Genomic DNA, 15,146 nt, shown 5'->3' on the forward strand with positions numbered 1-15,146 from the left:
AGGGCAAGAGATGGGGTGTGTCGTAGTGCAGGGAGAGAAACCTCCTACGGACAATTTAGAATCACCAATTAATCTAAAACCCGCTTGTTTCTGGACTGTGGGAGAAACCAAGAGAAGCTGACAGCAGCACCAGCAGAACATGTAAACTCCACACAGAAAGGCTCCGGTCTGGATTCAAACCCTATAACTTCTTGCTTTGAGGTAACAGTAACAACGCCAATCACTGCACCACTCTGCTGCCCCTGCTTTTAACTACTTTAGAATATTTTTGTTTTCAAATTTTATGTGCAAGAAAACTATTGACATACCGTCTCACAAAACAAAGTTTTGAAACTATACTCTTGGTGCTATTGCTTCAACCTACGTGCATTGAGTAAGACAGCTGAACTGAGCTAAAAGACATCGACTTGTGGGCTATAAAGTACTAGACGTAGTGCCCTGGAGTCCTGCACTGTAAATAGGTATCGAAGTTGTAGATGAGTTAATGCAATATTTAAGATAATTCTCACTCAGCTTTCTGTGACGGTGGTTTTATTTCTGGGTTTCTGTCAACTTGAATTTACAACCTGTTACCTGAACTTGCTATTTTTTATTTAAAGTTAAGTTTCAGTTGTTGAGTGTTGTGTGCACAACTTTAATCTTCTGGGTTGATCTAACTTTTTTTAAAATCACATGTTACCAGTTGACATCATATAATTAAACCGTTCCAACACTTCTCCTTTATCAGTGTGGTGTGCGGGAATGAACTATGATGGCTGGTCACGACAGGCGATTTTTGCCTATTGACCGACACTCAGCAGGAGTTTGGTGGTGCAGTATGGTGCTTGGCCTTCTCAGTATGATGCTTCCTGCCATATCAGGGGGCCATCTATGAACAGGTCACAGAGCACCTGATAAATAATAAATACCAGGTCTGACCTTCCCGCTTACAGGATATAAAAGCTTCTCTTTCAAGCTAAATAATGAGCTGATTGTGACATGTTAACATATGCAGTAGGCAAGCGTGCCTGAAAAATCTAATTTGACAGACTTTAACAAATAAATGGACATGGGTAAGAAAACCTGTGGTCACGGAAACAAACTAGAATTTCTAGATGGAATATTTGGACATGAACATGAAAAGAAGCCTGATGAATACTGGAAACACTTTTTTTGGTAACATGAGGCTAAGAGGCACTTGTTTAGCTCAGGTGGATCCAGGATGTTTGGCGTGAACGTGGCCTTACTACCAGATCAAAGGTACAGTCCCAACCATGAAGCTCACAGGTGGGAGTGTGAGGACATGGACATGCAGCAAGGGCGTAGATTTGTCATGGACGGAAGGGACATGTCCCCACCAATATCCAGCAATTATTGAATTGTTTGAATAATTTGATCTCTTCGAGTAAAGAAAAACAAACCCGATAGAAAGAAAAAAAAAAAAAAGATCTGTCAGCGTCTCATTCACCCAGCGGTGCAGAAAGAGTTAAATTACGTTCTCTACTGGAGTCCTACCTCATGTGACAAATATGGCCAATGTGATTGGCTGTGCCTTTCAGGGAGCTCTGTTTAGTTTTAGCAGCGGCAAACCTGCGCTGCCAGGAGGAGGACGGCAGCACAAAGGAAGAACCTGGATATAAAAAAGTATTTTTCAAATAAACCTGTAAGTCACTTACAGCCAAGTTCACTCATAAAATGTGTCCGTCATAATAACGTTACAGGCTATGCTAGGCCATACATGCCAACCCTCCCAATTTTTCCGGGAGAATCCCGAATTTCATTGCCCCTCCCGAAAATCTCCCGGAGCCACCATTCTCCCAAATTTTTCCCGATTTTCCACCCGGACAACAAAATTGAAAAATTGTGCCAAAAACTGATTTCCAATGTTTCCGTGTGTTTTTTATGTGTAATATCATATGATGTTAAATAGACTTCTGTGAACAGGTATTACAAAGGGGTTATATATAAAATTAAAAAATTACCTGTTCCTCAAGTATCTTTGTAACTGTGTTATTGTACCTACATTAGGGTTGCCAACCGTCCCTTAAAAAACGGAATCGTCCCGTATTTAGAAACAAAAGTACACGTCCCGTATTGAGCTAATAAGGGACGCACTTTGTCCCGTAATACAGTGAGAATCAAAAGTAGTCTATAAGTTTTAATGTAATTAACGCTTTGTTTGAAACCATAATTCCCAGCCCCGCCCCTGCTTTGTGACCAATGAGCTGACAGCACACTTATGACAATTCGAGTATGACAATTCAGATTACCGCTCATCTCATTGGTTGAGGAAAGGTCGCTTGCGGAGAAAATACCGGAAGACAACAGATGACCACAACAAAAAGCATGGCCAACAGGGAAATAAACGCCGACACTGCGGTGCAAGTCTCAGACGACAGTACACCTGAAGCTGGGCAAACACTGTGCGATTTTCAAACTGCACGATTGGCTCGCATGGGTTATAAGTTCGTAGGTCACGATGCAGGATCTCACACTATACCGCCCGATGCTCTGATGCGACCTGAGTCACACTGTGCCTCCATAAAATGAAGGTTATAACAGAAAATCTGTCGCTCGCTCTCCCTCTCTGTCTTTCACTCACACAGACACACACCGCCATCAACATTGCTAAATTACTAATGACAAACATGATCAGGCAGCTGTGATTGAGCAGCAATGTAAATCCAACTATTTTCACGGTTGTTGTGGTCGTGATAATTTGGTGATGCCACATCGAAAAGGCTCGGATGAGCTTTCCAAAGTTCTACAAGTTGTGCCTCCATCGCTTGTGTCCAGATCACACGCTGCACAGCCGTGCTGCTCCGTCTTTTTCACCGACGTTTACGTGTTTGCGCGTGAGCAGTGTGAGCGGCTGCGGTGACACCCTCACGAGCGATTGATGATCGGGAGCTGGTCGTGAGGTGTTAATCGCTTCTCGTTACCCCACGTATACTACACTATGCACGATGAAGGCCAAAATCGGGCCGATCACGACTCAAAAATCGGCTCAAAATGGGCCAAAAATCGCACAGTGTGAGCCAGGCATTAGACCAGCAATGTTTGTGCCTCTCAGAGAAAGAAAAAAAGGCTGCAAAAGTGCAGGGAAGAATGGGAAAAGGAAAACACCTGGCTGGAAAAGTTCACGATAACACCTATAAAGCGCACTGCACTGTGTGCCGGCGCACTTTTTCCATAGGCATGCTTCTAATGGTGGGCACATGAAGAACATGAGGGGCGTGAAAGCTCGGGGAACCCTTAACCAATTTTTGTCTACCAGGCCACGGCAGAACCAGATATGGTAAACACTGGTTTGTTTGTTTTTAAACCCTCTGGTTAAGGTTAAAATGGGCATGTGCAGTGAATATCAGCGCTATGTGGCCAGAAGTGTGATAATATAATTTATTTTGTGTAATAAACAACTGCAAGGATAGATGATTACAACAAATAGATGAGTAATACATAAAAGTAATACATAGATGAATAATGATGATGAGTTATGATGCGTAATCATGGGAACAAGTGGGTTTACAAACGGGAGCAAAAGCTGAAATAATGCCTCTGCTGAAGCCAATTGCACTAAATGCACTAAATGTGCACTGTTACAAGAATATTTTTCTTTCTATTATTTTCTATTAATTTATATAATTTTAAGTTAAGCAGGACAGAGTTCTTTTAAAGAAAGATTTACTTTTATTATCAAAAGTTAAGCATGACAGGCTTCTGTTTAAGAAAGAGACCTGTTTTATTGTGTTAATGTTGTCATTTTGAGCTAAAAATAAATGGCTAAATGATTTTTGTTTCCCATGTGTTGATATCACAAAGGATACGCATCTACTTAAATCAAATTCAAGTCAAATGGTTAAAAAAAATAATTTCACACACAAAAAAGAGCTAAAAAATTCACCACACTGGGAAGGGTGAAGACAACTGGGTCGCCCGGCCCTGGCCACGAGGTGTCCCTTATTTATTTCTCAGGGAGTTGGCAACCCTAACCTACATTATAATCAATCAGCTTCCTTTTGTCCACTTAAAATATGTTTACAGAACTATTTTTGCATTTGTTGCAATTTCAGCTGTCCTCTTTGCCAGATTATTCTTAAGAGAGACATTTTTAAAGTAAACAAGAATTTTCTTTAACTGCATAAATAAAGGATACATAAAAGTCACTGCCAAAAACTGACTGCAGGGTCTACCTTGTTACAGGAATGTTGTTTGTTGCTCAAGATGACTTGATATCATTCACGAGGGATACATTTGACATATGTTTCACATATTATAGACCAACGAGTTATTTATAGCAGTTTAAATACAAGCAATCAGTTTTTGGCAGGCAATCACAACACAACACCTGGTTCTCAGGTGGACGCAGTCTCTGAATTTGGACACCCCCAGCCTGTTTCTGGCCCCGGCCAATAATAACAGTGACATTTAACTTATTTTATCCGATAAATAAACATTGTAAAATTCAAGTTTTGTGTGGGTGTGTTTGAATGTCTCCCTAATTCTGAGGTCTCAAGGTTGGCAAGTAGGTGCTAGGCTTTGGCCCACATCAGTCTAAAATTGTATGTAACCATGAATAACGTGTTGCCATGTCCACCAGGAGAGACTGGACAGTATAGATGTAAAACAAATATGCCAGCAGTTTATCCCAGCAGTTTATCCCAGTTAACGAGAGGAGAAGGCATGTGTTTGGCTCCTTCACATAGTGGACATTGAGTTGTTGTGTGGGACACCAGTAGTCCAGCTCACTGATTTGATCGGGGCAGTAGTGCCTAAAATGTTGCATAATTTTGCTGAGAGATCTTTTACTTTGTGGTCATCTTAGATGAGTAGTTTTATGGACAAAACCCAGCAGGTCATTCAGTGCTCCCTTAGTGCTAATGTATCAGAGATGTTGGTGTAACTGAAGTAATGTTGTTAAGTCCTTAAAGTCATATTCTTTTATTGTCATGACTGTATTTGAAGCTATTTTTATTTTTGTATGATACCTGATTTATATGGAATATGGCTGAAGTAAACTAAAGTCTAAAATACTTAATCAGTCATTTGTTTAATAGTAATTTAACATTATATAATTCACATATAAAACTATGAATTTAGATTTTTAAGCATGTAGAATAGCATATGTAGACAAGTATATTTCTCCTTTTTTTTATTAAGAAGCAAAAACAAAAAGGAAAAAAAAGAAACAGGGCAGGGTTCGGTGGTTGAATCCTTCGTCTCCACCAATGCCAAAACCAAATCTACGTCCTTGACATGCAGGATTCCAAAAGGTGTTGGGGAGTTGTAAATATAGATGGAATCATGAATACCTGTGGATACTAAAAAACAACCAAACAAACAAACAAAAAACCCAGGTGGAAAGGAATCTTCTAACAAAAAAAGAATCCAAACACATCACAAGACTTTCCATAGGACAAAAAGTACTACCTACCAAACTGTATGACTTGAATCCAGAAAAATAATGATAATAATAAAAACCTTAGAGAAGAAGGTAGAACAACAGATCCCTTTCTGTTTTTTACAGCTAAAAAATGCTTCTGTGGGATGGCAGAACTTCTTTCCAGAAACTGTGAGCAACATTAGTGTTCTCCATGCAAAAGAAGACTGGGTTTAAATTATAACATTGTGGCATATTAAATTATTGGAAGAAAAAAAAGAATTGGAGTAATGAAAGATATGCTAACTGAGTGGCAAAAACCCATATTTGAAGTCATGTAAGTAATAGTTCACATGGGTGTACTGACTCCTGTTTCCTATTGTAATACAAGTTCAAATCCAAATCCAGATATTTGCCATTAAATGGATATAAAAGTACTTTTGTAAGTAAGACCATTATTGCACATTCACTTAATATCTGTCTTGAATGTTTATTTTTCACAGGAAGGTTAAGATGGATAAGAAAGGAGAGAGATTTCTACCATGTCATTTTCCTGCCCTACATCCATCGTCCAATTCCGGGTCTATTTGTGACCATATTTCAATAGTACTGTTGCCTATGGTTATACAATCATGTGTCATGTGTCTAAAAAAACTCAATGAAACACAAAATGATGAATAGCAGAAGGGAAAAAAAATATTGATAGGTTGGCTAAAGAGAGCAGAGTGATGTAAGCGTTTCCGATGTGGACAATAAAAGCCTTTAGAGCCGTTTTTCATAATCATGTCTGGGATATCGTTTGAGCTTTCTGTAAATGGTTCATTAAAAAGCATCAGAAGCACAAGAAGATCACAAGAGTACGATTGTCAGTGTAGCTGTGAACGCACTCATAATGTTTATAAACACACAAGCCCTGGGATATTATACAGTAATGTCCATAATTTAATCTTCATTTCAACTTTCAGTTGAAATGAAGATTCTAGTCTATTCTGGGTTTCCTAAAGGATGTACTATAAATCAAGATTAATGCTTTAGCAAGCTATGTCACAGAAGTGGCTAGCTAAATCACTGTGGTAACTTACCGCATGTTTTGAAGCACTGTATAGAGTCTATGTTGGAAAAATACATTTTATATAGGCAGTTGTCAAGTTGTACATGAGCTTTTCAAGTTCAAGCTGTGCAAACTGTGCACTGCATCATAACTGGAATTTGCATGTATTCAGTTAGGGGCACAGAAAATGTATAGATGGTTTTATACTTGGTTCTAATCTGCTGCCAAGTCTGTCTTACACTGCTTGAATTGGGACTACTAGAACACAGACTAAAGAAATCGATTCGAAAAAATCGAGACCATTCAATCAATAAAATAAATTTCACTCTGAGCTGGCAGAGTCATTTCCATGACTTAGTTATTAAGCTATGAGGCAGTAACCTTTAATGTTTAAATGTATCCAGGTTAAAGTTTCAGAGCTCTAATGTGCAGCAGTCATGTAAGCTATCATCAATAGGTTAACATGCAGCTCGTCCTTTTTTTCAAAAGTGTTGCAATTTTTGTTATTTTTTTTGTTTTATTTTTGTGGTCTTTATAGATTTTTATCATTATTATCTGATAATGACTCTGAATAGAGTGGGTACACTCACAGGGATCATTTTGTCCAGAAGAAGAGTGTTTTTATTTCAGTGTGCAAAGATTCTGAAGCAGAAGGTCCAGCTTAACAGGGAAAGTTGTAGTAATACCCCTTTCTCCAACTGGAGTTTAGGTTTTGTTAAGCCAGCTTATACAAAGCAAGTGTGGCTGTGTTGAATTTGCTTCATTAGTATGCTCTTTAGGTCCTGAGTGTAACTAGTGGTTTGCACCTTTTTCATTCGTGAAGATCTATCTCGATTGTTGATTATGATAATTATACACCTATCTCCTCAAGGAAGTTCTTGACTTTGCTAGATGTTGTGAAGGGTTTTCCTTACCAAGGAATGTAAGAATACCAGGCTGTTGATTCGGCCACTCCAAAAGGTTTTGCTCTCTCTCTCTGGTAGGTTTATTTTGGTTTTTTAAATCAACAGTGGCCTCCATCACTTGCATCACCAACTCTTTAATCCTCATACTGAGAATTTCAGTGCTACTAAATGCAACTTTATCACTTGGAATCAACAACAGAATCTGTTTAATTTATCAAGAAATAACAAGGGAACAAGGTGTACCTGGCCATGAAACTGCTTGTTGATCAACTTTCCAATTAAGTTTGAGCCTCGAAAATAGAAGACTACAGTCATATGAAAAAGACTGTTTTCACAGGATTCACGGGAAGTACAACTAACCCATGATTCAGTAGCCTGTAGAAACAGCTTAAGCACCAATGACTTTTAGTAACAGTTTCCTGTATGACTTCTCACATTGTTGTGGAGAAATTTCTGCCCCATGCTTCTGTGAGGACTAGAAATGTTGATTTACAAAACCTGTGCTAGCAAATGGTATGGGGACTGTAATTAATTTTAGATCGCTTTAATAGTTAATTGCATACTGAGCACTCAAAATAATATAAGTATAAAAGTTACAGATTCACATGATTTGAGAGTTGTTTGTGCAGACTTTGTGGAAGGCGGTGTGCAGGAATGTGGGAGTGATCCAGAGCAAGGTCAAGAAACAATAGGTCTCACGGATAGATGCTGCCACAGGCTATAAAACTAGATTACAGGTTAGGAAGAGGCAGGCCAGTGTGTGTGTATGTGTGTATGTGTGTGTGTGTGTGTGTGTGTAATCATGTGTCTTCTCAATGGTTTTTGACCAATCAGATAGAAACACATTCTCCTTTATAAATATGTGTACTATTAGTTGGGGTCATCTCTCTTCCAGAAGCTGGCCACAGCAAACTGTTGGCTGTGGTTTTCTAACTGGAAAGAGATCCACCTGCATGAATTATTTTTGAACTGCTTGAGGCAATAAATGAGAGAAAACTTGGACTGGGACTGAAACCCTCTTTTACCTTAGATAAAAAGAACATGCAAAACTTCTTTACAGCATTGCTTCTCATCATCAAGGTTTTTGGTTATTTGCCTATGCACAGCTCTCTAAAGCTCTTGCCACAACATTTCAACCAGGCTGAGGTCTGGGCTTTGGGCTATTGCAATATGTTGATTCCTTTGTTTTTGAGCCATTCTGCTGTAGATTATGTTAGCCCTGCAACAGACTGGCGACCCATCCAGGGTGTACCCCACCCCGCCCTATGATAGCTGGGATATGCTCCAGCCCACTGTGACCCTGATAAGGATAAGCAGAAGTGAATGGATGAGTATTTTATTTTAACCATCCTCATCAGTAATAACACAGTAGTGTGTTGTGATGCATATTTAAACATGTGAGATATATTGTGTTTCTATTTTGTGTGAAGATGAACAACTACTGCAAAAGAGGGCTGAAAACAACAACTTAAGACACTCACCTGTACTTTGATGACGGCTCGATAACTACCGATAAAGAGGGAAATTCTGGTCACATGACAGAAGTCGTCCAATCAATACCTTTGAGCAATCTGCACGGAATGAGCTACAGGTGGCCACTTGTTGTTATTCTACAACCCCAGTTTCTCGTAAAACTTTTCTAATAATTAACCTGATTTTTTTCTGTAAATATGTCTCGCAACCAGATCTACTATTCCGACAGGTACAGTGACGACCATTACGAGTACAGGTGAGCATTATTTGTTCGCATGTTTAACTTGAGTAATGTTAACTAAAGATTAGCAGCAAAGAGAAGACGTCTTCAGTGGATATTTTCTAGGAAAAATTAAACGTAGACAACCGACACGAAGTGGTCTCAAAGTTTAAGCTGGCGTTTAGTCATGCTAATTTTGCATGATAGTGCGATTTTAAAAAAAATTACCATATATATATATATATGTGTGTGTGTGTGTGTATTTGGTGGAGGTGTAATAGTAGAATAATAATAATAATCCCATTGAATGTTGCCGTTCAATGGGAACACCACCATTACGGTGACAAACTTTTAGTGGATGTAAAGTGAAAGTCTGACCGCCAGGTGTCGCCAGAACAGCTCCAGTGCTCCTTGAAATGAAGCGACTGCAGTGTGATTTATTTTTTTTTAATCCCCAAAATCCATCCTGTGAATGGGAGGGATTTTTGGAAGAGACGACCCTGAGTTAGTTCACATTTTCAGTTTTCAGTATTGCTTCAGTTAATTTCCAGTGTGAATTTGCTTGTTTCCTTTTTTTTTTGAGCAGAGCAGAGCTTTGTCATCTTGGTATGATGGCAAATGTGACCATTTTTTATATTAAGATTTTTTAAAGTAAGTTAACAATATCTTTGCCACCCTCATCACAGTAGATACGTTTAAGACCCCTCAGGCCAACTTTGTATTGATTTGCACTGCTTGACCTGTCCCTACAAAGGAATACATGGACTCAAGGCATGCCTGCAAGATCCTCTGCACAGCATAGCAAGCCACTCAGTGTCTTAAATATAGGGTTTTCCTTTAATTTGGCACCTGTGTATCGATCTGTATGTGTTCTTTCTGTAGACACAATTCACATATGACTTTCGGCTGCATTTTACTTCTTTTTAAATCATGATGAAAAATTCGTTCCTGGAGACTCCTGTATAGCAGGAACTCCCAAAGTCTCTTTGAGTATGTTGTCTACATATCTGTCTCTGGACAGTTTTTATCAACATAACATCACAACTGCAAGATCCAGTTGACACTTTGCGTGGTTGTAGTTTAAATCACATCTCAGATAACTGGTGTCGTCCAACAGGATAGTTGCATCAAACCTTACAAGATATTTACACTCCACTAATGATTAACAATCGTTTGTTCTCATCACTAGACACGTTGTTCTGCCTCGGGAGATGACTAAATATATCCCAAAATCCCACCTGATGTCTGAAGACGAGTGGAGACAGCTGGGAGTGCAGCAGTCCCGGGGATGGATCCACTATATGATACACGAACCAGGTAATGCATGTAATATATGTTATTGGCTTGCTTTTGAGCTGCTGAAATGTTGGCAACCTGGACTTGGCTGCAAATAAATCCATTATGTTGTTAAAAAACTCTAAGTTGGAGTTGATTGTTGATGCTATTCGTGCACTGTTGTCTGGTTGACTAGTAAAGCAAAAGTAATGGTTTTCTCCCAGTTAATTTAAATGCAGGCCCAGATGCCGAAATGCATCACCAGAATGGCTGCAGAGTCGTACAACTTTGGCTGTAACTACAGTGTAGCACATCATTCTGGTAATAGGCCTTTAAAACACACAATGATCAGGCCTCAGGTCACTAACCTGTTGGTATATTTGTCTGCTATTGTTCTCCCAGAGCCACATATCCTTCTGTTCAGAAGACCCCACCCTCGCCCTACTGGAAGAGTCCTCCTGTGATCTTTTATTTAAAATTATTAAGTGTATACTGTCTAGCTGGTTGCTCACTGCAGCATATGAATTTCTCAGCTTTTTGATGTAATCCCTCTGATTTGTCTGATGCTTTTTTTTTTCCCCCCGCGGAGAAAGGAGGAAGAAATCTTCTTTGTGACTTCAAACCAAAGTGAATTTATAAATTAATTAGAGATGGTTAAATCTGGTGTCAGTCTCTCTGTGTGTTCAGTTACATTTGTTTAATTGTCATGCTCTGACCTTTACAGTAATAAACAACCTGCTAACCACCTCCTGTTTTTGGGTTATGTTCCTATAAGTGGTCACAAGAGGGTGGTGTGGCTCCACTGAACACCACCATGAAACCAGTGTTGTGCTGAAATACAGAAATGTGCCTTAGGAAGCCACGTGTGGCTTTTTCTCATACATTAAAAGAAACTTAACGGAGGACCAAATTAAAAACAATTTAAGATGAACAGCTGTAAGTCTACAAATCTGAGGCACACGTGTCAAAATCAGCTTGAAACTTCTTTTTTTTAAATTAGATTTCAGTCAAGGCATTAACTATACATGATTTTCAAAGAAAATTCTTGATTATATTTTCTACCATCATCTGCTCACATGTTGTAATTTAAACACTAGAATGTGTTAAACTTGAAGGCATCATGACATAAGCAACAGCATTTAAACAGTTTATTTCTGCTACAGCGCCAAATAGGTAGTCACAGTTTTAATGTGAAGAAAATAAGAGATGAAAAGCAGTGTGTGAAATAAAAGTTGCCATACTTGGGCTGAACTGCATTTCTTTTAAGATAAATTTTGCATTTTGATGACATGTTAAAAGAGCTACAGGCCCGATTCCTGCCATCAACTCCTATGAATTGGGTTTTGGGCTTGATGATTAAAGACATTTTCACTCAAGATTATACAAATTCCAAGTAGCTATGATGGACTTGACAGAAGCTTCTGAAGCCAGCACAGGTGCAAACATCTTAAAATGAATCTCACAATAAACATTTGACATGTTCCATCACTTTAAAAATGCGAAACATTCCTTACAAGCACTGCTCTCAGGACGTTTGACAGAAATGGATTTTTGGTACAAAGGCAGCCCACGTGTTCTCAGATTGATGAGCTTCATCTCCTTGCAGAGTTTGGTTGGAGACTCCCACATTATCACTGCATATAGGTGACCCCAACCCCCCAACTGCCCTCACCCCTGCAGGAGGCAGATTGTAAATGTGTTGCTTCATGGTCCCCCAAACTCCTATCTAAGAAGTGGCATTGTTGTTTTTTTGACAGTTTCAGTGTCAAAGGTGTGGTCCACCTGCATGGAGGACCATGTTCGCAACCAGATTCAGCCAAGTCAACTCTTCACAGAGCTCTGTGGTCGTCACAGCTTTCCTAAAGTGGGAAAAAAAAACCAGCTGTACTACACAAGCAGTGTGATTTAATTACACAAGAGAAATGCTGGGAGTAGTACTGATGCATTTCAACAACTGCACATGCAGATGGGGAAATAATAGTTTGATCCCCTGCTCACGTCCACCGAAGGTAACAGTAAGTTTTATAGTAGTATCATTTTAATGGAGGCAGACTATTAACCAAAAACCCAGAAAAGACACATATATAATGTAAAAGAAGTATTTGATCCCCAAGCAAATCATGACTTATTACTTGCCTCCATTAAAATGAAATTGCCATAAAAATATGACACTTTCATTTATTTGTAAGTGAGCAAACTTACAAATTAAGCAGGAGATCAAATAATTATTTCCCCCCATTTTAAAGTCACAAGAAAAGTACTGAGTCATTGACTTAAATTCTGTAATAACCAATGCACTGCTTTTAATCAACCCATTTGTGACCTACAGGTATTGTTTTCTATCTAGGAAGACAGACTGATATTAGTTAGATATTAGTCAAAAATGTCCAGTAACTTCAGTAACATCAAGACATTTAGGAAATTTAGTTAAATGTCACAAGACTCACACATGCCTGTATTGAAGGAGGAATCTCATTAGCAGCTTCTCTAAAAGGAACATAAGCTTTTAGTTACTCATGCAATTTACAAAATATGGTTAAAAGAACATGCGATTCGTACAACACCGTTAGATACATGACGTTAAAGGCATTTAAAGCTGTAGTTGATTGGTGTATTTAAACAAGTGCACTTCAAAGCTTCCACATCACCGTTTACAAAGCCCTTAAATCAGACCCTCATTTCGTTTGAACTAGCTTTTTCTTCGCATCCCTCGTTTCGTGTTATTGCTGCTATAAAAACGTGGACTTTGCACTTCTCCAGTACTCTTGATGAAAACAGCCTGGCAGCCTAAAGCCGAACATGCCGAGCAGGTTAAAACCGACGCACGTGACGCAAACACAATCCAGGCGACTGACTGGAGAAAACAGCACACAGACCTACCCAGGCCTTTTCCCATCTCTTTAGCAGTTGCTCGTGCTCTGCGAGTGCACCTCTCCACTGGCTCAAATCTCGGGTTGGAATGTTCTCTTCATCTGTTGAACAACAACACGCTTTATGGAAATAAACCAGTGCAATTATCCATCTCTGCCAATGGAAACAGCCAGTCCAGAACACTCCCAATTCCATTCTGCATGCAGGACTATAGTCAATATTTTCCACCTGATACCTCCAATAGAGAGCCGGAGGTCAACTTCAGACACGTCATTTCCTGTGCTGGCCTCGGCAACACAGTTATACCGTGCGTCCTTGATCAGCGGCCCCTCTTGGAGCCAGCTGCTCACTAAAACCTCCCTCTGACCAAGCGGCCGGCGGTACTCCTTTATGGGGGTGTCCAGACTGTGCCCGTTTACTAGCCAGTGAATGTGGACATCACTGGGACCTGTGGGACAGAATTGATGTTGACCTCTGATGTTTAAGGCGTCACTGAGACATGCATGAAATGGGAAATACTTGCCTTTGGTTGGTCCACCTGTGGTCATCAATCAGTGAGCATGCATACTGCCTGATCTCAGGTCTGATAGGCAAACATTTTCTAATTAGTATGTATCTGTCCTCTCTATGGAGGCCTCATCTTTTGAAAATACAACGGATGATGATAGTTTAAAAAAATAAAGAAAAACAAACAAGGGTTGTAAACGTTTTACATTTTTATTTTGCCTCCCTACCAAGAACCACAGCACCATTACGTCACCTAGTTTTATGTACATCGTCAAATGGTATTTTTTCCCCATATATACAAATATATTTACATTTGTTTACAGGCACAAAAATGATCTGGATAAAGAAAGGTGAACCCACTAAACTTTGTTTTGAGGAAAGATTCTTAATATCCTGGATAAGGAGGATCCGTCCGTCCGTCAGAGTGTGGTCACTGGACCCGATCACTGAGTTTTCCAGCTTAATGAATCCCAGCTTAATCTTTTTAAACATTCACGTTTGCTTTGTTTTTTTAATGCAAAACTCTTAAAAATGGAGGTCAATCGTTCCCACAAACACAGAAAAAAAAAAAGCAGGGAGGATCACTTGTTACACACAAACAGGAACTCTGACATGCTCGCAATCACTCCCAGTTAGCTGATGTTTACCAACATGCGAGATGCAGGAGAGGAGAGTGAATGAGCGAGAGTGATGGGTTAAAAAGCAAAAGGAAGAAATTCTGAAGGATTTAGATTCTGGGGTGTGAGCTCAGCCTATGTCACATGCACCACTCACCCAGGGCGAGGCAGAAGAGAAGGAAGGCCTCCTGCGCGTGAACCCCCCAGGCCTGGTCCTTCAGCAGGGGAGGCAATAGTCTCACCTCGGCCTCCCGAGCCTCCGCATTATGGGGCTTCGTGGAGGAGGGAGAAGAGGAATGGGGAAAGGAGGAAGGGAGAGAGGGAGTGCTACCTCCAGAAGAGGACAGGGAAGATGAAGTGGCAACAGGAGAGGAGGCTGTGAGAGGGAGTGACGGAAGAAACAGTACTGAGGAAAAAACAGGAAATTCAAACAGGGGCTGGCATGCAAACAGACAAAGGGGTGACGAATGAATGGCCTAAAAAGATCAAATCAGCTACAATAAAAAAAAAATTTAAAAAGTAAAAACAAGGATGAAGATCACAACTACTTAGACAAAATGTTACCACATATGTGACTCATTATAAATAATAATTCTCTGAAAATTGTCTAAAACTGAAGGCTTTATAAAAAATAACTTCTGATGTTGCCCCCCCTTTTGTTAATCATGTCACACTGTACATTTTTACATTATTAACAGACCACATATGGAAAGATCTCTGACAAGGGTTAATACACAGGACGACCAGAGTTGTATCTGTGTGGGGAATGTCGATTTCATAGGAAGGAAAATAATAATAATACTAATAAAACACGAGAGTCTGCACGCAGGAAACACAGTGGTACAAACAGTTTGATTCATTCTCTTAC

At 39.6% G+C, this 15,146-nt stretch overlaps 2 protein-coding genes across 3 annotated transcripts in view; one reads left to right on the forward strand and one right to left on the reverse strand.

Moving 5' to 3' along the window:
• Window positions 1-8,912: 8,912 nt before the first annotated feature.
• On the forward strand, window positions 8,913-10,795 carry LOC146514170 (cyclin-dependent kinases regulatory subunit 2). Its single transcript, XM_085165577.1, has 3 exons — window positions 8,913-9,044; window positions 10,198-10,325; window positions 10,686-10,795. Exons 1-3 carry the CDS (start codon window positions 8,986-8,988, stop codon window positions 10,745-10,747), a joined length of 249 nt encoding a protein of 82 aa, XP_085021703.1. The 5' UTR covers window positions 8,913-8,985; the 3' UTR covers window positions 10,748-10,795.
• The window catches only part of sema4d (sema domain, immunoglobulin domain (Ig), transmembrane domain (TM) and short cytoplasmic domain, (semaphorin) 4D), a 38,334-nt gene continuing 32,632 nt past the window's right edge, over window positions 9,445-15,146 (reverse strand). The window contains exons 17-20 of one of the 2 annotated variants that reach the window (XM_085165575.1): window positions 14,436-14,654; window positions 13,390-13,602; window positions 13,164-13,255; window positions 9,445-12,142 (exon numbers count right to left, since the gene is read on the reverse strand). In XM_085165575.1, coding sequence (XP_085021701.1) covers window positions 12,113-12,142; window positions 13,164-13,255; window positions 13,390-13,602; window positions 14,436-14,654 — 554 coding nt within the window. In that variant the 3' untranslated portion in view covers window positions 9,445-12,112. Of the gene's footprint in view, window positions 13,256-13,389; window positions 13,603-14,435; window positions 14,655-15,146 lie in introns of both variants that reach the window. The other variant, XM_085165573.1, reaches the window with a different exon arrangement.

This window comes from Neolamprologus multifasciatus, chromosome 7 (genome assembly GCF_963576455.1).
Source record: "Neolamprologus multifasciatus chromosome 7, fNeoMul1.2, whole genome shotgun sequence".
In the NCBI taxonomy this organism is placed as follows: Eukaryota; Metazoa; Chordata; class Actinopteri; order Cichliformes; family Cichlidae; genus Neolamprologus; species Neolamprologus multifasciatus.